Source organism: Anticarsia gemmatalis, chromosome Z, assembly GCF_050436995.1.
Source record: "Anticarsia gemmatalis isolate Benzon Research Colony breed Stoneville strain chromosome Z, ilAntGemm2 primary, whole genome shotgun sequence".
Classification (NCBI taxonomy): Eukaryota; Metazoa; Arthropoda; class Insecta; order Lepidoptera; family Erebidae; genus Anticarsia; species Anticarsia gemmatalis.
Genome location: NC_134776.1, coordinates 20,582,728 through 20,608,939, shown reverse-complemented (window position 1 = coordinate 20,608,939; position 26,212 = coordinate 20,582,728). Strand labels below are relative to the sequence as shown.

Sequence of the window (26,212 nt, the reverse complement as noted above, 5' to 3'; positions counted from 1 at the left end):
CTATTTACAAGTGCGAATTCTTGATTAAGGTGGGGGGTGGGTTGAAATGTTGGGGGTACAAGTTGTTTTGTTGGGGGAGGTAAGATACGATATTTTCAGAAAAGAGCTATGATGTGGGGGGTCAGACCTTAGTTATGACGTTTGGGGGGCAGAACAGAGAATTATGACATTGGGGGGTCAGAACAGACAGTTTGACGTTGGGGTGGGGGGGGAAAGACCGAATAAGTTTGTAGTGGGGGCAGTATAATGAGGGTGGTAATATTTGAAATGATTGATCTTATTTTAGGTGACCTACTCCTGATTTTAAGTCAATACTTAAGCTCTCTAATGCGAGTAAAGTGAGAAATTAAAGAGAGAAAAGAAGGATAAATTATTTGCAACAACATAGACATGAAGTAAGATAGATTTGACAGCTGATAGAGATAAGTGGTGGAAGAAAACATGTTGCGTCGATTCTACTTAGCGTGGGATAAGGTCAAGGCGATGATATAACTTCAATCCTAGCAATCTAGCCCGTCCTAGATCCGCTAATCCACCCTTACAGCAATTTATAAGCATTGAATTTTCCTTTAAATGTGTATTGAATTAGCAGATAATTGAAGGTAGAGAATAATTGACTGGTTCTCGGTCGGTAGTGTTTCCGACTGTTGAACGAGCTGAGGATAAATAAGATAATTTATATTAGAATATTTCTCAATAGCAGTCCGGAGTCTGGTGACGTGTTTGGTATAAATAGGTCCACGCCCTCTACCACATGGGACTAACATTGTTAATGGCCAAACGTCGGTGTATTTCGTATTTAATTTGATAACTTTTGTGATGAAAAGTACGTTTAGTTAGCGTGTCATAAGACTCGTAACTTCATAATTTTTTTATATTTCTTCGTATTTTTTTGTGGCTTGCTAGCTGACCCGGCGCAGTTTGTACCGCCTAACCATCTTCGTACTTTAAGAAATATTATGAAAAAGTAATTTGTGATATCGGTTCAGCCGTCCTTGAGTTTAGTGCTTAGCAACACATTACATAAGAAAATAAAAAAAAGCAAATAGGCATAAAAAACGATTTTGCCAATTTTTTTGTTAGCGTAGCATAAATAATTGCTGTCGATGTATTATGAACAGCAAATAACAAATAATATAGTCATGCATGCAACAATGAAACGTAAACACAACGCTACTATCGCAAGTGTTACCGTAGCGTTGAATTCCGCAGAGAACAAATATGTGCGCGATCCACAGATTGTTGCTTCCAATGATCTAGTTTTACATTGTGTACGTGTTCTGAATATTTATTAAGGCTTTCGATGGAACAAATAACAGGGAAACATGACGATAAAACATAATTGCGAACGGCGTTAATAATATTTTAAATGGGAAAGTTGTTGCTAGGTGCTTTACGCAAAAACTACTGAAGGGATTTTAATGAGGTACTCAGATAGTTTTTAACCTGGATTATCACAGAGCACAATTTTTACACCGGTTTTTTTTTCACGCGGACGATATCGCGGGCTTAAGTTAGTACATCATTATAAATAGGATGCTGTATTGCTTTTATAAATGGAAAAAGACATGAGTATATTGGTTACCAAAAATTGTCGTTTTCTGGATATTATGTTCCATAGGCACACAGACAGTTTACAGCGCGGACTAACACAGAGGGCGTTTTACAAACAGAGCGAGACAAAGTTGCGAGCGGAAGCTTGTACTGTATAATAAAAAGATACGGGCTGTAGGTGGAATAAATTGAACTGTGTATTATAGTGGTAATTAATGATGATGGTAATGAAATGCAATTTTATATAGGCTCTATAGGTACATCTTTCTGCACTATCTAACTTTCAACTAACGTCTGTCCCTATGTTTGTATGCTGATATCTTTATAACAACGCAACGGATTTTGATGCGATTTTTTTGTATTTTTATTCTATGGGATATTTTGTACAATAACTGTTTAAACTGGGCAAAGCCCGGGCGGGCTGCGACTGAAATAATTTCCCATGTTCAGAGGTATTAATATAATCCCAGTCGCTACCTCCCCTTCATAGTTTCACTCAAAGGCCAAGAAGCGTATAGATTCCCCGTGAATGGCAGTCAAGACTAATCAGTGCCACTCCCAATTAGCTCGTTCTACAGATACCCACTGTAGCGCTAATAAACGCATCACAGAACTAACATACTATGATATAGTAAGCTTTAGATTAACATGACTCACTATAATGAAGTTTACATTAGTTACAAGAAAATATTGACGATTAAAAAGAGAAAGCCGTGAGTTTCCTGCCGTTTATTCTCACGAGCAACAGCTTTTTCGAAACAGTGGTAGATTTACCAAATACCATCAGTGGTAAAAACCTATATTTTTCAGTGGGTAAAGTTCACGCGGCAAAGTAAAGATGCCACAGTTGGTTCAAGATTTCGCGAGCAACTTTTCGTGATTCGTTATTGGAATTTAAAAAATCAGCTGCCCTGAGGTCTTCAACTAGCTTAAGCAGAGTAATAAATGTAAAATGTTACTAACGTATAGATAGGCAGACTTTCGCGATCAAAAATTTTAACTTGGCTTACAGTAAAAAAATCTGTCAGTTATCAACTACGGACACAATAACCTGCGTTTATACGTCGAACAAATTCAGGTAGTAAGTGATAACCAATAATTGAATAATCGCATTTATTTCCAAATAATACAAAATAATAATCATGCAACGCAAATATTGCAGTCACGAATATTTGGTAAATGCTTTTGAATTTTCACGTGAGAACTGCAACTAATATAGATGTATAAATTATGTATATTCGACGTCTGCCGGTAAATACAAAATGTAAATACATTTTATCTCATTAAATATGAAAGAATCTTCGTATATGATGCACTCAGACCAATACTAAAGATCGCATATTAATCTTTCCTTTTAAAACCCTCAGTCTAACTCGATAAATTATTTTTAGACGGCACTCCAGACAGTTGCCGATAAGCCGAGGGGGGACAAAGGGGGGAGTCGACTTTCGAGTACAGAACAAACGTATTTATATCAAAAAAACATCAGTAAAAAGAGGCTTTCGCCGATACCGTCATGCGGGTCGATAGACTGCGTTACATCTATATCTCGTCTGACCCGCGTACAGCCCGTACAGGCACAGGAAAGTTTCGAACACAATCGGGAAATGGAACAATGCTGCGTCGCGTAGGTTTAAAGGTTTAATTTCGAGGATAGTTTGCCAAAAAATAGACGTCCTGTCCTAATCGGGACGCGTGGTCACGTATGCGTATGTCTGATGACTGCCTATAGAATTGTATTTTCCAAACAAATAGACCGAGAGGAATTTTGTTTTTTCACTTTCGAAACGCATGTGATTTACAGTGCCGGATTATTTGACAGAAAAGTTTTGCTGGATTCATAGGTCCGATTGATAGATCCAGTTTGAAAGGATAGTGGGTAAATTGTGAAGCACCGAACCAAAGAGATAATTTACTAGGTAATGAACGACATAGGTTATGGTTGTCAAAGTACATTGAGATAAATGAATGTGCAAGTAGTGATAAAAGTCAGCTTTCAACGTTTCAATACTATTATAATTTATGTTGAACGGAGTGTTAAGCGCCAAGCGCCACGAATAGTAAGGCGCACCTTTAACATAATAAACAATCAACACCGCATAATATCAGTTTCTACTCAAATTACGTAGGTATTGCAAAACAAAAATCGAACACTACGAACAAATCCTCTAAATGCTAATACGACAAAATACATAATTCATATTACTAATCTACTAAATGCTAGAGTTGCTGACTAAGTGGCCATCTGTGACGCTTTAATACTAATTGAAATGACATTTTGATTTGGTAATGCAACAGCTTATGAATGTTCCTCTACAAAACAACGCGAGCGCGTCTGTAGCCGGAGGCTAGCGGCGAATCCTAGCTAATATCATAAAAGGGTTATGCGGGAAAACGACTGCACCGATTTAAAAGCCTCTTCATATCAAACGGGAATTGTTGCTAATCGATAACAATCAAGCAACACAATAGTTTAAAAACAAAAGTGTGCTTTGACAGGTATAAAATATTTTTATGAAAAAGTTTTATGTATTGTATTAATGGGTTACTTGTGAATACAGGGGTTTAAAATGGAACAAAATAGGCATGTTTACGGTAAATTAGGTATGCTATTAACAAAGCTACAAATTTTATTCACAGTGATATTTAGTAGGTACCAAGAACCGGAAAACAAAACTCGTCGCTAGCTTTTTATGCAAGCTATTTACTTATTTTTATAATCAAATTAACCCCAAATTTTCCTACAGTTACCCCATTCTGTGGGACTATTTATTAAATATAATCTATGCTGAATGCTAAACCACTAACTAAAGCTAATTTTCATATCAAATCTTACTAATATCATGAATATCATTCGTCGAATGTACACGAAACAATTCAACCTACGCGCTCGAACGCGGCGTCGCGGTCCGGAGCGAGCGAGGGAGGAGTGTAGCGAACGATCCAATATGCAGAGTTGAAGCGCGAAATATCCACGCTCCTGAATCACGAGCGACCGGATCGTAGAATCGAGATGTCTAGTAGATGAATGCAACTATTGAATTTGACAATTCTGATAACCAATTTGAATAAAATTAGGCTGGTTTTAATATACCTAGGTATTACGACTAATACTTCAAAGTAAAAAAAACCACGCAGGCAATGCCGCGGGCATAAACTAGTCTTGAGAAAAATGCGAAAAATTACATGTCTGGATGGATTTTTGTTACTTAATCTCGCTTTTACAACTGAACGAATTTCTATGTTTGGTAGATACATACATAATAACCTAAATTGACACCAAATATTTTCTATCCCGGGTAATCTTTACACGCGGCCGAAGAAGCGAGCAGTAACCAGTATTTTAGAACCCGCGGTCATAAACTAGTCTTGTGAAAAATGCGAAAGATTGGATGCCCGAAAGTACCTATGTTTGTTACTAAATCGCGCTAAAACATCTGAATGAATTTGGATGGGTAGATACCTACATAGATAGTAACTTAAATTAACACAGGATATTTTCTATCCCGGATAATCTTTTCATGCGACCAAAGAAGCGGGTAGAAGCTAGTAGGTATATTACAATAATAATTCTTCACGAAGTATAAATAATATGTCAGTTTTCTTGCTTAGTAAACGTTTCCATCTCAATGAGCAGTGTCATCGAACATTTGACCTTAATTGTGGTGAATGTAAAATACCTATTGTCACGTTATTTGCATTGCATGAGTAATAAACTATTCGATACAGTTTTCCTGTAATAATAACTATTGTACTGCTTCACAATAAACTTGGACTATTGAGAATATACCGCGAATTGCCGCATGAGAATATTGTGATATAATTATTATCACAACAATGGGAATATGATGATAATTATTGGCTTATATTGATTCGTGGCGAATGACCGCTGACTGGCTCGCGTGCAAATTGATATTTGTTTAAACTATATTTTTAGTTTGAACTAGGTATGTTTTCTGTTCATATAAATCTTTCCCGTCCCTTTAATAATCTTGCCGAACTGGTCCATCCGTTCTAGACTTTTGCGCTAAGCAGCACGATGAATGGTGCTTGGAAATACGCTATTACCCAGAAGTGGGACTCTAAGTACAGGCTAAAATTTTTTTTTTTTTTATGTACCAGCGGACTAAATAAGCGATTTTTACATATTTACTCAAAGTTAGTGTACATATCTTTGGAAAAACCGTCAGCCTAACACACTAAAAAGATTATTTTAATAAACATTAGTAATTAATACCTTACACTTATAAGAAACAGATGATAAGTTTTATCAAAATATATAAAATCTTAATTAGAGCGTATTTTGATTCACCCCTAAAGGTCATTGAACTCACACAAGACGTTCTGAGAGCGACTAGACAGTTGATTGCAGATTAATTACGAGAAAATAATGAAGTAGATTTCAATACAAATTTTGAAGCAGATATTTTAGCACTCCCATCCGATACCATAAAACATAAGGCCATTAATAGATGTGAATCTATACTAATCTATACGAATATTATAAAGCTGAAGAGTTTGTTTGTTTGTTTGAACGCGCTAATCTCAGGAACTACTGGTCCGATTAGAAAATTTTTTTCAGTGTTAGATAGCCTATTTATCGAAGAGGGCTATAGGCTATATATCATCACACTACAACCAATTCTTATTGCACAGTAACAGTAAAAATTGTTACAAAAACGGGGAAAATTCTGACCCATTCTCTCTTATGTGACGCAAGCGAAGTTGCGCAGGTCAGCTAGTTAGGAATAAACTGCTTCAACAATGAAGGATATAAATGTGAGGAAACCTTACATGCCTGAGTATTCTTAGGTAAAATATTATGTACCGGTAGAAACAGTCCTTAACCCGCACATGACCAGTGCTGATTTATGGTGAAGCTTAACTCGCTCTGTCATTGAAGAAATTTTTTTATTGCCATGAGATTGCTAGTTATGTACTTAAACTCTTTCAGACAGTAACACCAAGTTAAAAAAAACAAACTGAAAATATTATTATGCTGTTTTTTCCCATGATTTTTTCTATTTTAATACTTGTTTCTTTTATTTATTTTTTATCTATTTGTATGTATAGTAAATTTAATGTTGTTAATTTAAAATGTAATTGTAAATATTATATGACATAGTTGACTATTTTTATTATGCTTGATTAACAAATGTGTACAAATTTAATGCAAGGTCTTTGAAGTATGTGATGTGATCCGATTTGACTAATAATGAAATGTGCTAGTCCATTACTCAAAATCTGAGAACCATGGGTTTATGATATGAACACCTGCTGCCTGCTCTAGCTATGCCTGGACTATAGCAGGTTAACTTTTAAAATTGAGATTCTCAATAAAAAAAATATGTATTATGTAGATTGCTACATACATAATTTTTTGCAAAAGTATTGACTTTTTTTTGTTTTGTCATCTTAAAAGCTAATATACAGCAGCACAAAAAATTACTAAGGGTTAATTTATATGTGGAAGCACTCCAACTATAAATATTAACAGCAAGAAATATCAACACAATTCTCCTAAGTTATAAAATAAGTTGGGGAATCCAGACTAGCTAAACACTTTTTAGCTTACTTAGTCATGACGAACAAAAAGGTCCGTCTTAAGGAAGGAACCAAAACCTATGAAACCATAATTATTTGAGGACAAAAGGTAAAAGTTGAATACATGGACACATTCAAGCAGAATATTCCTAAGGAGAGTACCAATTTTAATAAGCTGCAATATTCGTCAACTAAATAAATTTAAATTTTGAAAGGTGATACATTATATGTTTTCTCTGTCTTTAAGCCACTGAACTGAACTTTTGTACAAAGATAGTTGAACAGGATAAATGGGATAGTATAAACAGAGACAAACTAGGGGAACAAGAACTTAATAGGTACCCAGTATAACAACAGTAAATGCAGATGAAACTGAGAACAAGAAATTCATAAATAAAAAGCAAGCATCAATTATTTTGAAACTGTCTTCAGAGACAATCAAATCAGAAACAAAATAAAAAATATAGGTAAACAGATGATGACATAGATTATGAAGTCTTTATAAAAACTTTACGAATGTATTATCTTATAGAATTTTGATCATTTTTGTTTCAAGACATGTTTACACAGGTGGCAAGATTCATGGCCATTTTATACAGAATGTTGTAAACTGACCTACTATTAACTATGAATTGAAATAGTTATACTTTTTAAAAAGGACAAATATTCATACAAAAATTATACATGTTTTCGAACATTACTCACCTAACCCGGTCTCGATTGTTTTACATCCATTATTAACGAGTTATACAGTAAAAGATACTCAGGAATGGCTCAATTTTGTTGGGGAAAGCGGTATAATTGAATTTGTTCCTTAAATTTTGAGTTTATCACAATCAGACAAACTGGCACTATTTGTGTTCTGGAATATTTACTATACAGTATAAAACTACTTCTAGTTTTTGTGTTTTCACAAGCAACCAGCTTTTTCAAAATGGTCTAGAAATTATATGACCATTTCAAAAACTTTGTATGAAGTTTTTGAATTAAAAGTATTTTTAACTTAACTTGCATTAACTTCTCCACACCTTTTAGGCGGAAAAAGCCCTTGCTATATGCATACAGGAGTTAACATGTAAATGATATGGATATAGTTATCAAAACTTGTAAACTTTGACATTGCATGATTTTTAAGGTGTGGCAGTAGATTGAAATACTGAAATATGAGAGTGGATGAATATAAGTGTGTCCATCATACATACAGAGTCCTGTCTTCGCTGACACAGTCATCTCGCAACTGTAGCATATTTTATGCCAATGTTATCAAATTTGGTAAAAAAAGGATGTCTGCATTAATCCCATGTAGTATAAAATAATTAGGTTATTTATTTATAAACTGACTTTATATGCAAATAAGGATGTTCTTTGATTTCAACCTACCTCTGAGAGAAAAAGATGTGATTTTATGTATGTATTGGATAATAGTATTAATAAAAAAAAAAAAAGTATTGATAAAAGTGTATTTCTTGTTGGAGTTATAATAAAAAAATAAAGAAATAAATTATTAAAACACTCAATAATTTTAATTAGACATTTAAACATTAAATTTAATTATACATGCATTTTTCAAATTGGTTATGTTTTTTATAGTGCATAGTACTGACCAGATTGGTTTGTAAGAATAAATAATTATTAGGTAAATACAAAAGTATTTAGCACATAATAAAGTAGCATTTTTTATGGCCTACTAGGATTTATATTGATTGTAGGATATTTTGATGTATATCTTAACTATTATATACTGATATATGTTATATTACTGATAGTACCCTGTTTTGTTTTTGCCTACCCATCCTTAAGAGAAAAGGCATGATATTATATGAGTACCTATGTCTAAGATTTTCATTTACAGTGGAGAAATAAACCAATAAAACTGTTACTTTGAAGTTTGAACTAATTCAAAATCAATAAAAAAAGGATTTTTTTGCAATTTGATAAAATGTTTTTTTTATAGAATAGACATATGTAGGTACACATATCACATTGTTTTATTTTTTTGAATATAGTGCTTAGTACTGGCCACACTGATTGTCATATAAGATGAAAATTAAATGTATGAAAGTGGATAAAGCAAAAGTAGTTATATAGAGACTGTGGCATTTTTATTTCATGGGACCTAGGTCTTATATTGTATGAATAATATTCTGATGTAGGTATTTACTAGTATTTTAAGTATAAGTAACTGATATTGTGAACAAAGCTTTAGAACTTGTTTGTTTACATAAAAAGTGTAGCCCAATGTTTTGTGAAATTTCTTTTTTTAAATGTTGAATTTTGAAATATTTATCACAGAATCATGATATGTGTTACTTTGTTATAATATTATACCTTCTTGTACAGTGTTTCTGTATCAAACTTGATATTTGATGTTTCATTTAGCAGCTATTCTATATGAAACATCAAATATCAAGTCTCATATCACAGGTAGTTAAGTTAACTATTGTGTATTGTTTATATCTATTAGCTAGTGTTTTGAGTGCTGTGAGTATATGCCATGTATGTATGCCCAAAGAGGCCACATAGTACCTAAAACATATCATTTTAAATATTAAGCATTGTATAGAACATTTCAAATACTACTGTAACATTGTGTGATAACAAATATTATAATTTATTACACTAGATAAAGACACTGAGACCTTTATACAAGATAATATGATCCCAGAGTCATAAATAAACGTAGTAGCTTATCTTCTACAATTATGAAACTTAGAAATATATACTTAGACATGTGTTCAAAACATCAACATTAAGGACCTTAAACTATCGTCTACAAACGCTAGTATAATCAGTCGCAGATTTTTCAGCATATGCCAATAATACCACTAAAGCATAAATTAAAACTTCCCATCAAATATATTGCTAAGAAACTCATGAAGAATAAGTTATCGCCAAATGTGACAACGAGTAGCATTGTAAGGCTTCACACCTATTTTACGTACTCTACAGTTTCCTACGCCTTAAGGAACATAAATCAATTACCATACGACGTTTCTAGATACAATTAGTCAACAACCTTGCATTAAAATATGTACGAAATAAAGAAATCAGGACGAATGAAACTTACCGAAAGGTGCAACTTGTGTATCCTTCCATACACCGTCACTGCGATCAGCACGACGCATAATAATCCCCTTCTCACTGCACGAATCATGTTTCATGACTATATTAATTGAATTATATAAACTAAACTGTTTGTTTCAGTATTTTACATGCCAATTTCACACAAAAACATTCTCTCGGTCAGTGACGGAGATAAACATAGACAACAAAAAAAATAGAGGTTTTAGTGTTGCCAACATAACTTCTGAGAAAGGTGTGTGGGTGGGGAAGGGGGACTTCAGTAAATACAACGCGGCAACGTAAACAACAATTCTGGGAAAAATGGATGACTTTCAGCACTATTTTATTGGTTCCAAAGTTTTGTTAAAACATGATGCAATGGAATAATGTTATGTATTGCTCATAAAATAAGTGCTCTAATTAACCGGCAAGATTAAGATATCAAAGGTTCTTAACCAATTTAGTGTTAGCATAATAATATGTTTCGAAGACTAGAAGTAGCCCTATCAAGTTCAGTCTCCGGCACGAACTAAAATAGCTATACTTTTAAAGTGGGAAGACACAGAAGCGCTGCATTCTTTATTTTCATATATTATTCATTTCCTTAACCGTAACGTTAACCTGTCAGTTTTCTTCTACGCACATTGTAGCGTAAAGTTATTATTTTAACGATTTATTTGTGTTCCTGAAATTATTCGTAGGTATTTGTTTTTTAATAATTTATTTAACAAATTACTTATAAAGATAAAATGGTCTTGTATAATATTTTTTTGTTGAGCCCACCTCATGTTAAGAATAATAAATACGAAATGTTTTCTAGGCTTCGTTTATATTGATCAAAATTAGTAGTGATAAGAAAAATTATAATAATTTGATTTTTTTTAACCCCCTGCTGACCCACTGCAGGGCAAGGGACTCCTCCCAAATGAGAAGGAGGGGATGGACTTATCTTATATAAATGGAATATAATATTTATTTTTTAAATTTAATTTAAATTTGAACCGAAAATAATTGGAAGCCTTATTTGAGGATCATGTAAATGTAAGTAACACAATCTCCCCCAAGCCAATATTCGGCAACGGCGGCCTGCTTAATTAAATCCAGCCCTCTGCAGGATTTAGTTAATAGTGCCCAAGTACACGCAAAATACATCGATGCACGCGCTTTAAATTGCGTTTTGCTATCGTACATATAGCGGCTGCCATGAGATTATAAGCGAGTACCTACATTAGCGACATCTAGCGGTTAAAAACTAAGACTTTGATAAGATTTAAACCACGCCGGCCAAGATTTGTTGAAGAAAATAAAGGAATACTACAGTAAATAATAATGACGTAAAAATATTTATCCAATATTCTGGTACAAGTCTTTTTCGTGATAAAAACCGAAAGATGTTTTCCCGATTGTCATCAGTTTATGGGTATTTCAAGTAAACTTTGTAGGTACGCAATGGAGTCAACGAAATGTACTAAAACGTTACAGTGTTGTGGTTTCACAGTGGCCAGTTCGATTGTGCAAAGTGTTCACATTCCGTTCAGCACGCTAATCAAAGGATACTAGTTACGCGTCCTAAGTTTGTTGTTTAAATTAATATAAAAATAGGAAATAATTTTAGAGTTTTTATTTATTTTGCCTACCCCTATTAGAAAAAGGCGCGATAATATGTGTATATATTATTATTTAGGATTTTTAAAACTATTTAAAATAATCACGAAATAATGTCAGGAATATCTTGCAAAAACGTCTGGTGTACAAAGTACCGAAATAAAAATAAGTTGTCACCAATGTACAATCTTACTACCAAAGATGACTAAACATAGCCTTTATATGCGTCTGATTTGAATAAAATGATTATAAGAAATAAGGCCAATATTAATACAGTCCATTTTTCTTACCTGATTACTAATCAGTCTATGTCGTTCCGCTGCCCGGTGCTAAAGAGTTCCGCTGTAGTTGTAGCCTCCCTCTCGGCGCCTCTGCCTCGGCGGTGAGCGCCCGCCGCCGCTCTGCGCTGTCTAGTTCATCTCTCCTTCTGTCCGGCCTACCTCGGCGTCGGTTCTTCATCTTTTCTGCCCTATTTTATAAACAACACTATTCCTAAACCATAGTAATGCGTAAGTAATCAAAACCTTTGCCTTCCAAAACCTTTAATATTTTTAATAAGTCTGATTTAATGCAAACTTCCTAAGAAATAATTGGTTTTCTACCTACTGAACTTTCTTGGTTAGCAACATTGAGATAATCATAGACTATAAATTATAGTTATAAATATTTATACAAAACTTAAACTGCTTAAAATTTTTAAGTAGGTAGGTAGGTACGTACCTACCTAAAACCAAATAGTTTTTAGCTTAAGTTCTAACTAACTTTCATAACCTCACTACCTAGTCCCGGCCTTAAAAACCTGATTCTTGATGATATAGGTACCTGTAGTAAACTGTCTTGAATATTCCATATTAATTAATAACTTCAGATTAGTTTCAGACTTCGTTCATAAATAAAGTTTAGAGAGAGGCCAACATTTTTCATAACTACCTGCTCAATAAAATGTAATTAGTTTTTGTAGACAGCTATCGTGAACTATTATTTAACGCGTTTATTAGGTATCTTAAAGTATGGGTACTTAGGTAGATATAAACGTATTTTGGTCATTATGTTCAGGTCATTCATTGGCTGAAAATTGACCAAATTTTTTTAGAGTAAGAACATTTGTAGGAGCACCAGATGACTTGAATTATTACCGTCTATGATTAAAAATGATTTCCCTTATTATTTGAAGTTTTATAAGTTGAAAAACTAAAAGTTTAAAATGTTAAAAAATAAAAGACAATATTGGAATCAGAATTACTTTTTTATTGAGTAAATTGTCGAAAGTTGAAGCAGAAAATATTATTATTATTGTTTTGAGATTATATTGAATATTGTGACATTTTTTATTGATTATTTTATGTTGTATTATATTTTTTTGCTACTAAATAATATTAAATTGGTAGATATATACGACACATACAACGTTAAATGCTTACAGAATAATCTAACTACCTAACACCTAAGTTATTTATTTAAGAGAAAGTACATTTTTCAGAAAGATAAGATTTTTTGATTAAAGAGTTCGTATAAATTTTGCTACTTTCTTATGTATAAGGCTCTACATCTGCGGAAAAGAAGAATGCAGAGCCATTGCATCTACAGTAAATTTTGATAAAAGTTTCATACGTCTATAGATAGAAATTCCATTATATTGATATACAGATATTAATATTATTACATATAACAACGACCTAATTCACTACTAGTACAACATTAATTCGCGTTTGGTATTTCTAAATAGGTACCTAACTCAATAATCTACACATGTTTATTATAATACTAGTTGGAGCTAAGAATATGTTTTACAAACAACATCGATTTGTTTAAATGTACAGCTAGATCTTCGTGAGTCCTACAACTACAATTATGAATAAATACACCTGCACTGTTGGGTTAAACTTAAAACAAGACCTAAAATAAATTAGTTAGAAATGTTACAAATTCGTTTAGGGTCAAATTAGCTAGAATAGAACATGACTTATTTCCATTTCAACCTATCACCTTCTTGTTCTTAACACCGATTGCCCATGAAACCGTTTGGTCCTTCGGCCTATAGTCCAATCACTTTAACAAATAAATAAACAATTTAGCAATTGCAAACTACATTTAACTAGAACAAATTTAATCAACCACGTTCTAAATTTATAAAAAATAACTTTAAAGAACCCTGAAATATTCTTATTAGTACCTAAGCAAATTAAGGGAAAACATAACAATAATTAAATAATTTTTAGACCGAACGTTCCCGAAGGTTGTCATGGGCACCTACTTTAAATTTTACCGATGGTATACCTACCTAGGTATTTACCTACTCTTAACCTGCACTCCTTATAGGTATAAATACATTACATTAATAGCGTTAATCACAGCTCAGATGGACTTAATGATTAATCATCAGTCTTTCATTTGTTTACAACAAAATCAAGGAGAAATCTAAATTTGAAAGTCAGGTATAACCTCATAAGTGTAATAACCACGATACATTCAAGCTAAAAAGATTTGATTATTTGCGTAACCGTGGAAATCTCGTAGTGTACAACAATTATTAGTTTTACTACATTTACTACACTTATACAATAGACACGACATTTATATTATAAAATATCGAATAAATTACTTATAAATTTAATCCTCTTCATCGCGGCGACGTCGCCGTTTCGCTGGCGTTGGTTTTCTTTCGATAATGCACGCGGGCGGCCCTGCGGGCAAAGTAAGATTTTGTTGACGCCGATAAAAAACAAGCTATACCTACGATAGATACTAGATAGAAGGCTGCGTTTTGTCTCTGCCTACCCCTGGCCATCGCACTATAAATTATTTAGCTGATTATGATTGTAAAATCAGTAACTTTAAGTCAGAAAAAATTGCAAGTTACAAATAGTAGCAAGTTAGAAGCCTGCTGAAATACATATGTAAGTATTATAATATACATAGGTATACCTCCTCGAAACAACTCTTGCAATCGTAATTTTGTGTAATGACTGACTTTTGTTAAGGCTGTGGATAATAATTATGATGGTCTTTTACGAATTGTGAATACATATAGTGATTAGTTGCCGTTGATAATAGTATTTTTAATTAATTTTGCTGCAACTTTATATTATAATTATATTATTATATAATTATATTATATAATATTATATTGTTTATAGGTTAATATTTTCAATACTTCCACTGACTGAAACTATCAAGTGGTAATTTGGTAATCGCTATACCGTTATGTGTTTATTCCAAAATTCCTAAGTAAGTATTATCTGTGTTATGTATAGAGAAAACTTAGAAACTCAATTAAATCTAATGCAGGTAAGAAAATAACATTAATTACTAATAAACAAAATAAAAATAAACTGAATAGGCACAGAAAAATAAATAAAATATAATTGCTTTCATAATAAACAAAAAAAATACATGAGTATCTATTACAAAAAAAAATACAATAATATATTAATTACGTATGTATGTAAAGTATAATAATAAAAAAAATAACAATTTTAAAAGTTAAAGCGCTCCCGCACTATTAATATTGTTTACAATGCGGGAACTTTTGTAGCCAGACAGATAAAGGACACAAAGTATAATCAGGCCCGAGGTAAGCTGAACTTGTGGATCACAAAGATTGTTCCGTGTGGGACTTGAACCCACCACGTCTGGGCGTATTGACAGTGAACCAAAGTCTGTTTAGCTATAAAAACTTCATTTGGCGGCGGAAAATTCTTACATTGTGGGATTGGGGGCTGCACCACGGGAGACACGACTCGCTCGCTGCGCGTCGCTCTCTCTGCCTTCGCCGCTCGCTCACGGTGTGCCGGCTTCATGGTTTCAACCACGGGTTTACGACGCACTGATTTTTTCGCCGGGACTTGAACACCGCGCGCCGGCTTCTTTTGCTTGGCAGCTCGATGACAGCGCACCGGTTTCTCTTTCTTAACAGCGGCTCGACGACAGCGCACCGGTTTTTCCGCAGAAATCAGGATTCGATCACCGCGCACCGGTTTCTCCACTTTTATAGGGACTGGATCACGCGGCAGCCTCTCCGACTCGATCACCACTGGAGCACTTTGCACCGACTTCTCCTCTTTAATTAGTACTCGGTCGCCGCGCGACGGTACCTCCGCCTTCAGGACGACTCGGTCGCCGCGCACCGGTCTCTCCGAGCTCAGCACGACTTGGTCCCCGCTCACACCTGGCTCCGCCTCAGCCACAACGTCGTTCGTTGCACTTTCACACTTAGCTCCTTTACCCTTACGCCATCCCCGACGCTTCTTTTTCGCCCGTGGTTCAGTTTCGTCGAAATGACCCGCAGTCTTTTGGTCCGGTGCTGTTGAAGTGGACGCCACGGGATGAACGTCAGTAACAGTAATTTTTCTGTCTTTCTTAGTTGACGACCTGGTTCGCTTCCGATGCAGCGACTGCATCTCAGATATTGACTGAGCGTCCAAAGAGTTTTCTTCCTTCGGCGTCTCTTGGATTAAAGGAATTTCTTCTATCAAAAGATGAGAAGCCCCGTCCTCACTTTTTATATTGATTGTCGCTGCTTGCGAGCACTGAGCACTTTCAACACATTTTCCTTTAGTTGCCTCCGTGACATCAACACTAACTTCTTCATTAACGGTTTTGTTGTGATTTAGTAAGTCAATTGCTATTTTCGCTCTACCGAAATTATCAGTTGAATTGTTAAAGCACAGTTCATTGCCCAAGATTAGTTTCTCGAAGAATTCACAACTTATAAAAGGATTGTGTTTAAAGTTGGTACAATTATCACCTAAATAGTCCCGCTCTGTGAGTAATGTGTCGATAGCTGTATCACTCGAGTTGTCGTATAATTCAAAGTAATTTGAATCTTCACTTATTGTTGGGTAATGATGATGAGTTTCTTGGTTGTTATGGTGTGGTGTGGCTCCCCACCTCAGCTTGCGGTTTGATAAAAAGCTTTTTCGATTGGGTTTATTTGCTTTTGTCATACTCCTGGTTTGTATGACTCTTGGGGCATCCGTCATTTTTCGTTCAGCGGTAAAATGTTTTTTACTCATTATTTTTCTTGTTCTCGGAGTTGCCATTATAGAAACTGCAGCGCGACCTTGTCGGTGTGAGTCGCGCGTGTGACTGAGCTCTGTTCTAAGCGCGCCAACGTCACTTGTGAGACTTGACACCGAAGGTGAGCGGAGAGTGAGATAGTGAATGAGGCCGGCTAGGGATGGCCGGCGGTGTTCACGTCGATCGCAACATTCGAAATGAGTGCCATTCATAAAGCTCGGTCGTAAGCAAAATATAGGGAGTTCGGGTTACAACTATCGATATCGATAGTATAATGGTATTAATTTTAGTGTAGTCAATGCTGCAAATTCTGCTTTAATATTATGCTGTTGATCTAATTGAGGTCTTGTGTTGGTCTTATAAACTGATATTATTCCCAAATAGTACCTACTGACATAATAAAGTGAGAACATCCTTCACTGGAAATATTAGGATATGAAAGTTATTTTTAAATATCTTATTAAATCTATACTAATATTATAAAGCTGAAGAGTTTGTTTGTTTGTTTGTTTGTTTGAACGCGCTAATCTCAGGAACTACGGGTCCGATTCGAAAACTTCTTTCAGTGTTAGATAGCCCATTTATCGAGGAAGGTTATAGGCTATATATCATCATGCTATGACCAATAGGAGCAGAGCAGCAGTAAGAAATGTTACAAAAACGGGGAAAATTTTGACCCATTCTCTCTTATGTGACGCAAGCAAAGTTGCGCGGGTCGGCTAGTACTTTATGTTCGTGATACTCCTAGAATGATAAAAAAACCAATTGTGTTTATTGTAAGAAAAAGTATGGTATCATATAAATATCGTGTTTATATAATTTAGGTTAACCATGTAATTCACATCAACAGGCCAAATTTCAGTGGAATGATGGTAACCAATAATATTTTCTTTTATGTATAAGAAGTTCTTGGTTTTATTGATAATATTTACTTTTGAATGTATCACCGATAGCATAATAATTCACATCCCTTTAGTTATTGATCAGTTGCTAGAGTGGAGCTATTTTCTCGATGTCAAAGCAAATAAAATCGAGTGAAGACCATAAACAATGAAATTCATATATCATCTTATTGTTTATATCAATTCATTTATAGAATAATTATACGCTTAACAATCAAATAAATAAATAAGTCGAGAAGTTTGGGGACAATAGCCTAAAACTATGAATATAATAGACTCTAATCGGTAAATTGTTGGGTAAAGTTGTCCCAATGTTATGAGCTTGTGATACTTTTCCCGATCGCGCACATAGACAATAAAGTGACAGATGACATTTGACTACAAATGGGAAGAAAATAGAAAATAATAGGGAACCAAAATTTACTTACTTGATTGCGATCAGTGATTGGTCGATATCGGGTCTACGGTCTTTCATTAATACTGATATATTGTGCGTGACTATTGGAAATTGATGAGAAAATTTAAATATATATCTACACGTGTGTCGCGAACGTCTTGTTGATCTAGTGTTGTGCCCACTGCACCGGTATTTTGCTGACAGTAAAAAGTGTTATTAGCGTGCATTACTATCCTGGACTGTACACAGTGAACAAAGTAAAATGAAATTGCTGTGGCAATGTATGTTTTCGCCGAGGCTGTACAAGATATACAGGGAAGGGACAGGAGACGTAAGTATTTACATACATTATTAACAGAAAATTGTTGAAATTTTTAATCCAATTTCGTCGTTATGCTAAAAGAATTATTTGAGTACAGTGAACAATTAGGTTTAGTGCAACATACCGTTATATTATTTACTAATAAAATCTTCTTCTTTTTTCTCATAACTTACATTGTTATCAGCTGAAAATGGGTCTGATACAGACATTAATATTGTCATGATTTTGTACCTACAGTTTCAAATGTCTATTAAAAAAAAATTATCAAACGATTCCTACTGTAATTTTTTTATTGGAATGTGTGCACATTATTGTGCATTTATGTGATATTAAAATTTCTTAGTGTTTAAAGTTTATATGTTGTATCTACTTTCTACTTTCTGGGTTTATATTGAGCCCTAAAGCATCATATTGCTTACTTATCCTATTGAACAAGGATGTTACAGTCTGCGTAACATTTTCACAAGAGGTCTTTCCGACACTGCCTTGTGTTAAATCAATTCTTAACTGTGAATGAACAAAATATTCTACAGATTATATCTATAACTATTCCTATCTATATATTAGTAAAAATACTTCAACTTCAAGTGAAAAACAGAAATGGCATTCATGACTGTCACTTGTTAAATGACTTAAGCCACAAGCAATTCGAGTTTTAAGTGCTGCTGAAAGATTAGGCCTTCGGTGCAAAAACTCTACCCCCTCCAATCAAATCATTCTTTATCTCAGACTGTTTGCCCCCTTTCAAGCATTTGAAAAATGAAACTGAAGCACACATAACAATTTTCCAAAGATATTATGACTTTCAAATGAAATCCCACAAGCGTTTTTAAAATATTTTGACTTTAAATTATATAGACAGTTCTCCAGAATTATTTCAAGAATTTTTGGCCACAAGACTTCTCTATCTAATTTGTTAGTACTGTTGATGGGAACACTATCTAATATCCGGTTTCTTTTGTTCTAGACCCTGTACCAGCCGCAGGGCTGGGAGAAGTGGGGGGATAAGGTGATATCCTCGGTAAGATCAGTTCTTAAAATACAGGTTTAATTTAATTATACTAACATCCTCTTACAATATTATTCATGTTATAGGAGAACCTAAATACGTATGTAACATACATTGGGTGATTATATATTTGACTTCATTACGTAGTATAAAACAAAGTCACTTCCACAGTCTGTCCCATATATGCTTAGATCTTTCAAACTACACATTGGATTTTGATGTAGTTCTTTTTAGAAGAAAGATTAGCAATCTTTCTTCTAAAAAAGAGAAAGGCTTAGTTATATGTAAAAATTTTAAAGGATCTTTGTAAAATTACTTTTAAATCAGACAAAGCTGGGATGGTCGGGTAATTAGAAATACCTATGTGTTATAAACTTATAATTTTTAAGTTTAACTGCTTTTTCATATATTATCCTTAACTCTGGGTGCCAATATGATAAGAAATAAAAAAATTGGTTAAAACAAAGTGTACAAGCTATTTCTGTGAATTCATTTATTAAGACTTTTAGTTATTATTGGTGAATGTTTTGCAATAAAGTCAGGTGCATACTACTAGTTATTGACGGTTCTGTGTGACAGTTTTTATAGATCGTAGCAAGTGTTGTCTTAGATTTCTGAAAAACCTGCAATATTAAGTTTTGTTATTATACATCTATACACACAATACCAGTATGTTCAAGCTGTTATGTTGAACAAGCACATTTCTCGTTACTTGATTCCTTATATCGCAGTAATTAGAGCCCGTATGTACTTGAAATTTATAATGTTGTAACATTTGAACAACAATTTGCTGTGTAACTGCAATCAATATCAATATTATGGAAGCAAATATTGCAGTTTTGTTTTTAAGGCTAAAGAGTTAGGCTGATTTAAAGGGTCAGGATGATAAGGTATATAACACAATCCCACTGGGGAATAATAAGCTTACATATTTGAGAAAATTTTAAGAATAGTCTACTATGAGTTTGGTTGTGGAGGTGCGATACGCAGTTGCTCCTTGTAAAGTACTGGTATTCAGCTGCTTCTGATGAGACTGGAAGCTCGCTCCAACATAGTTGGCAGAAAGCCTAGGCTGGTGATATTTACATCAATCATTTTATACAAACAATAGATATTTTAATTATTATTACTTTATGTTATCAATTATAGTCCTCATCTGTTTGTTTGTAATGAATTTAGAATCTATTAAATTAGATTTTATGTGGTTTTCACCAAAAGACAATATTTTTTTAGATTTGGTGTATAATTTGTAAATGCTAACCTGGTTGACTCGAAGCCCAACCCCTCTCCCTCGTTTGGGAGGAGACCCTAGCCCAGCAGTGGGACAGTCACGGGTAAAAAAAACGCGGTACAAATAGTGTAAAGACGGGGCAGCCCGCTAGTACATCATAAGGAATAGCCGTAGTTATATTAATGTAATGGATGATTATTACTGATAAAGATTAATAACAATTACTAACGCAAAACGATGAAATAAAAAGCGAGGCGCCATTTCCTCTCATGATTACAATGCTTTAATTATCATATTCTTATAGCTCGAAATCAACAGTCACTTGTATGCCCGATTTGGAGCTTGATACTAACGTCACTACAATTAAAACAATGATTTGGCAATCGTGCGTAGACTTTACGCATTACATCCAAAATTTCACATCGTTTCGTTCATAAAGGCAAGATAGGTTGATATTATTACCAACCTATCTTGTACCACTACCACTACCCTTAAAGAATCCGTGGGATTTGTGTTTTGCTATGAAATTAAAGAAATGAAATCGAGGCGAACATAGCCAGTTGCACTCACCGGTCGGTAAACGATCTGTGCGTTAAGCAAACCTTGGCACGGTCATTCTGTAGATGGGTGACCGTGCCGTTGGTATTTGAGTGTGGCGCTTCGGAGGGCACGTAAAACATCGGCCCCGGTTGTTGTCAATTAAGATAAGAGTCGTTAAGCCACGTCCAAGGCCCTCGGCCGGCTAGAACAACTTTGACACTAGGTTGACCACTAACCATACGATAAGAAGAAGAACAAAATAGAATATTTGACATGTCGATATACAGCCCCTAACTTAAATATTTTATGTGATACCGTTGAGAAAAGTCAGTCAAATAGTTTAACATGTGTTACATTATTGTCATCTCACAGGTGATAAGTTATTTGCAGAATTCGTTACAAAGTGTTGGTTGATGTTGAGAAGGATAAATTTTAAACCTGAGGCTCCGGTAGATTTATTTAAAGAGCGTTTCTTTTGTAGTTTCTTGTACTACCTAATATGTGAAAATAGTTTTTAATTTTTGGCCTACACTGAGTTTTACGCGCTCGGTTTTTAGCTAGATAATTTTATTAATAAAGATAATTTTCTTAATAAAGCATAAAGCTACTACCGATGCTTACGTGTTGCATCGCTTTTGGATGAAATACTTTTGTTTAATCGCTCTTTGCTAACAGGACCATGCCCACCATTGACCAAAAACCAAGGTTCAATGTTCACTACATTATATTTTTTACTGTTAACGTGGATATGTGTTTAAAGGAACGTTTAGAATTAGTCAGAAATAAGAGCTCTCGATCGTTGGGTACTGTGTAAAGAAACTGTAAGAGGATGTTAGTATTTTTAATCTAATATGTCTTTAACGCATAAGACATACGAAATACTAACAAAGCAACATTTCGCAGGCAAACACTATCATGAACATAGGCCTGTACACCTCGCCGTTCATCGGTATGTACCTTCTTAAGAGGGGTCTCTTCACCGTCGAGGAATCCCTGCAGCTCGGCCGCTTCTTCACCGGGCTGGGCTGCCTTCTGGTCGTGTCCCTCGTCCTTAGGGCCTACGGCAGGGCCAGGAACCCAAAGTACATGGAGTTTCTGACCGCGCTCAACAGCCCCAGGAATGATAAAGATGAATATTTGCATGGAATAAGGAAGTACGATTTCGAATTCAAATACTGGCCTGTGACCTTCAGTGTGCCTCCGTATCCTAAGTAAGTTTCTTGGACATCAATCGATTTAATATGCTGCTTTTGAATTGAGCAACATTTTGGAACAAAATATTCGTGACATTGTTGTATAACCTATCAAAATCTTTTCATTTAGGTCAATTTTTAATAGTTTTGATTAGTGTACTTCGCGATTTCGGAAGCTATAAGCTAGGTAATGAAATGATCTGGCAAGAAACGCGGTCAAAAATAACAGTCAATTTAGTAGCAAAAGTTGCTCATTCATTGCTGCTTAAATACAATTTTTCTAGTAATATTTATAAGTACTAGTTCTAATATATAATCGGTTGTTCTACCAGCCCGGCTCTGGAGCAGAACCCGTTCACCACCACTGCTAACGAAGACCTGCCGGTCTACAAACGTCGTATCATTCAGATTCTTGGCTTCATCGCTACCCATACCTTCGGACTTCGCCTTGTCTACCCTGGATCGATGGCTCTTATCCAGAACATGCTGTGTAAGTATCACTTTCGTAAAAAATTGACGTTGTTTATACAATGCGCGCTTCTTTTATGCCGCGTATTGTACATATATAGTTACTATTTTCAGGTTATTTTTTTGTTATACCAAAACCAGCGGTTCACCATTCCAAACTAGTATTGGTGGAAGTTCTTTTATTTTTTCTTGTCAGAGAGTTAGACATCTTCTACCGATACCGACTTGGACATGAATTAGACTTTCAGTGAGAGTTGAGTTAGATATTTGTTTTGTTGAAAGTGTTTCAAGTTTCAAATCCTTTTGGTTTTTCCAATTAATGTTATTTTGTCGAAATACTCTGATGGGATTATAATTTGCTTGTCTCTCGTGAAAAGAATATGGATTCAATGATTCTTGGTATCCGTTAGTAATATTTTTTTAAATCGGTGCGATAGTTTCGAGGTCTTAAAGCAATGCTAACCTTTTTAAAATACCGCTATAGTATTGAGAAATAGAAATAGATTATGCGCATAGATATAAAAAGAATTGTGACCTTAACGCATGTATATTGTAAGCCAATCCTTTTTTTAGTATGAATAGTTCATATTATTATCATCTATTTTTGCCATGGTATATTTTTCCATCTAGCACAACTTTGTGTGGTCTTTCTTGTATGTCGCATGCATACAATAACTTATGGCTTGGTTTCTTTCATTCTGTACTATCATAATTGTTAATAACTTGAAAAAAAAAGGTTCTTGGGGCGTTAAACATATCAGTTTTTCACACAAAATTGTTTATAGCTACTTGGCTATTGATAGTCGGTAGTGGAAGGTAATCTCCTAACTGAATGAAAAGTAAGAAAAACCAATACTGCAGTTGCAACGCAGTTTATTTATAAATCTTATAAATGACAATGGGCAAATTAGGACTACCCTCTATAGTTCCATAACGGCATGGTGTGTTATCGTTGAATTTCTTCTCAATTTAAACAAGCAAGATACTACATTAACTATCCAATTATTTCGTAAAATCTGTCCGTACCATTAAGTTCTCTATTGGAAGACTGATAGTCACCTTATCTACAGGGATGCCCCTCTTCCAAGGCCGGACGGTGCTGGTAGAAGTCTACGACGGTCTTCGTACCAAGCTCCAGGCTTGTGACGGGAACACTATTGACACCATGTTCGTCGACCGCCGTGACTACTCCGAGCGGGGCAACATCCTCGTCGTCTGCTGCGAGGGCAACTCTGGCTTCTACGAGTTCGGCATCATGACTACTCCGATCAAGGCTGGCTACTCATCCCTGGGCTGGAATCACCCAGGATTTGCTGGCAGCACGGTGAGTTATTTTTTTTGTTTGTTTGAGTGTGTGTCTGTGTGTGTTTTTTGGTATGAGTGTTTGTTTGACTTCCAAAGGAGGTAGAAAGTGTGTTGTGTTTGGTGTGACTGATGGTTTGAATGATGTGTAATAGTGTTTGGAAGTGACTGGTATAACATTGAACGTTTCAATACGATGGTATTTTAGTGTAAAAAGTGTAATAATTATTTAAATACGTGAAGTTATTATAAAGATAACTTTAATTAAACATACACTTAAAGATTTTAATAGTGTTAACTCCGTGTGATATCTAACGGTAATAAATACGAGCGCGATTTTTCAACGTCAGATTAGTTAATGAACTTTCATAACACATACACTTGATTTACCTAAATGTGTGATAAAATAAACACAGCGTCGCTACACTAATTCTTTTAAAAATCGAGATTCTGTACCTTTTAAAGCATTACATAGCATGGAAATCTTACATGGAGAGCGGGACAAAACTTTATATTTATTTTATTAAAAGACAACTCTCGTACTTAGAATTGCTCTTGTGTCTGTTAGTAACTTAGAAAAGTAATTAGCACTTACATTTTAAATCACGTAATACTTGTACTTATCTTAAAGTCTTCGATTACTTGCACTTTTTCTTAATAAAGCCGTACAACTACTTGCTCTATGTCTTACCACGGGACCGCACGTAATCGCTGTAAACCGTTATAAATGTTGCTTTAAGTAGGACAATGTAATTTGGATGCTGCTTTTTGTCTTCTTTACTTAAACATTCAGTTATATCTATACTAATATTATAAAGCTGAAGAGTTTGTTTGTTTGTTTGTTTGTTTGAACGCGCTAATCTCAGGAACTACTGGTCCGATTTGAAAAAATATTTCAGTGTTAGATAGTCCATTTATCGAGGAAGGCTATAGGCTATATATCATCACGCTACGACCAATAAGAGCAGAGTACCAGTAAAAAATGTTACAAAAACGGGGAAAATTTTGACCATTCTCTCTTATGTTACGCAAGCGAAGTTGCACGGGTCAGCTAGTAAACAAATATAATTAACACTGATATATGCAAACATACCTACTTTTATATCTATTAACTTCTAAAAATTATAAAAAAAGATACACTGAAAGACATTTCTAAAATTAGTCAAATAGTAAAAAAAAATGCACCGAAAGATGTGTTTTCACCGTCTATATTATTATCAAAATGTAGTTGGACTTGACGAAGTTGGGGGTCTAAGTAACGGCTACTTTATTTTAGACTTACACAGAATTGTTACTTTAACTTTAGATAAATCATGAGTGCCAAGGCTTTCTACTAAGTTATCAGACTATAGAACGTTTTAGGCCTTACACCCATACTAATATTATAAATGCGAAAGTAACTCTGTCTGTCTGTTACTCAATCACGCCTAAACTGCTAAACCAATTTGCATGAAATTTGATATGGAGATATTTTGATACCCCAGAAAGGACATAGGCTACTTTTTACCCCGGAAAAATTACGCTTTCCCATGGGAAAATTCAGGTGGCGGGCGAAGTCGCGAGTAAAAGCTAGTAATAATATATCTTTGTTGTACTATTTAATCAAAAAAGGTTTCTTACCTATTTCATCGGTGTGAAACTGTCTCCTTTAACAGTTTAGCATCTCATCCATAGTCATTATCGCTGAAAACTAAAGCGTATGCACGACCTAGATCTCAATACATCTTATTAAAGCATCACTATATTACTATGTAACTAATTAACACCTATAAGACACTCGTGGATGCCCGCGGCTTCGTCCGCGTGGATTTTAGTTTTCTCGCGCTCACAACACTTGTTTATTGTTGATCTTTCATATAAAAGTGTTTTCCCCTTTTTGTCACAATTTCCAGAAATCCTCTCTTAGTGCTTCCTTCACTCCTTAATAGATCTTCACTTCTTTGAAATGGCTTAACCATTGTTACTTGTCCACAAACGTAACCAACATTTTAAGTATTCAAGCACAGATTACGTTCAGTTCAAATAACGCTAACTGACCCATCTGTAGAATATCCGTACTAAAG

The 26,212-nt window shown here is 34.6% G+C and overlaps 3 protein-coding genes across 3 annotated transcripts in view; 1 reads left to right on the top strand and 2 right to left on the bottom strand.

Annotated features, from left to right (window-relative positions):
- The window catches only part of LOC142986213 (protein GPR107), a 67,234-nt gene extending 56,881 nt beyond the window's left edge, over positions 1 to 10,353 (bottom strand). The window contains exon 1 of the mRNA XM_076134562.1: positions 10,166 to 10,353. Within this exon, the coding sequence (XP_075990677.1) occupies positions 10,166 to 10,252 (87 nt within the window). The 5' untranslated portion in view covers positions 10,253 to 10,353. The remainder of the gene's footprint in view (positions 1 to 10,165) is intronic.
- Positions 10,354 to 13,028: 2,675 nt separating this feature from the next.
- On the bottom strand, positions 13,029 to 16,881 carry LOC142986393 (uncharacterized). The gene is made up of 2 exons (XM_076134876.1): positions 15,470 to 16,881; positions 13,029 to 14,450 (listed from the first exon to the last, which is right to left on the bottom strand). Exons 1-2 carry the CDS (start codon positions 16,806 to 16,808, stop codon positions 14,377 to 14,379), a joined length of 1,413 nt encoding a protein of 470 aa, XP_075990991.1. The 5' UTR covers positions 16,809 to 16,881; the 3' UTR covers positions 13,029 to 14,376.
- A 1,168-nt stretch (positions 16,882 to 18,049) lies between these two features.
- Positions 18,050 to 26,212, top strand: part of LOC142986285 (phosphatidylserine lipase ABHD16A) — a 32,623-nt gene continuing 24,460 nt past the window's right edge. Inside the window, exons 1-5 of the mRNA XM_076134707.1 lie at positions 18,050 to 18,415; positions 19,374 to 19,427; positions 22,090 to 22,397; positions 22,712 to 22,869; positions 23,918 to 24,171. Of these exons, the coding sequence (XP_075990822.1) occupies positions 18,347 to 18,415; positions 19,374 to 19,427; positions 22,090 to 22,397; positions 22,712 to 22,869; positions 23,918 to 24,171 (843 nt within the window). The 5' untranslated portion in view covers positions 18,050 to 18,346. The remainder of the gene's footprint in view (positions 18,416 to 19,373; positions 19,428 to 22,089; positions 22,398 to 22,711; positions 22,870 to 23,917; positions 24,172 to 26,212) is intronic.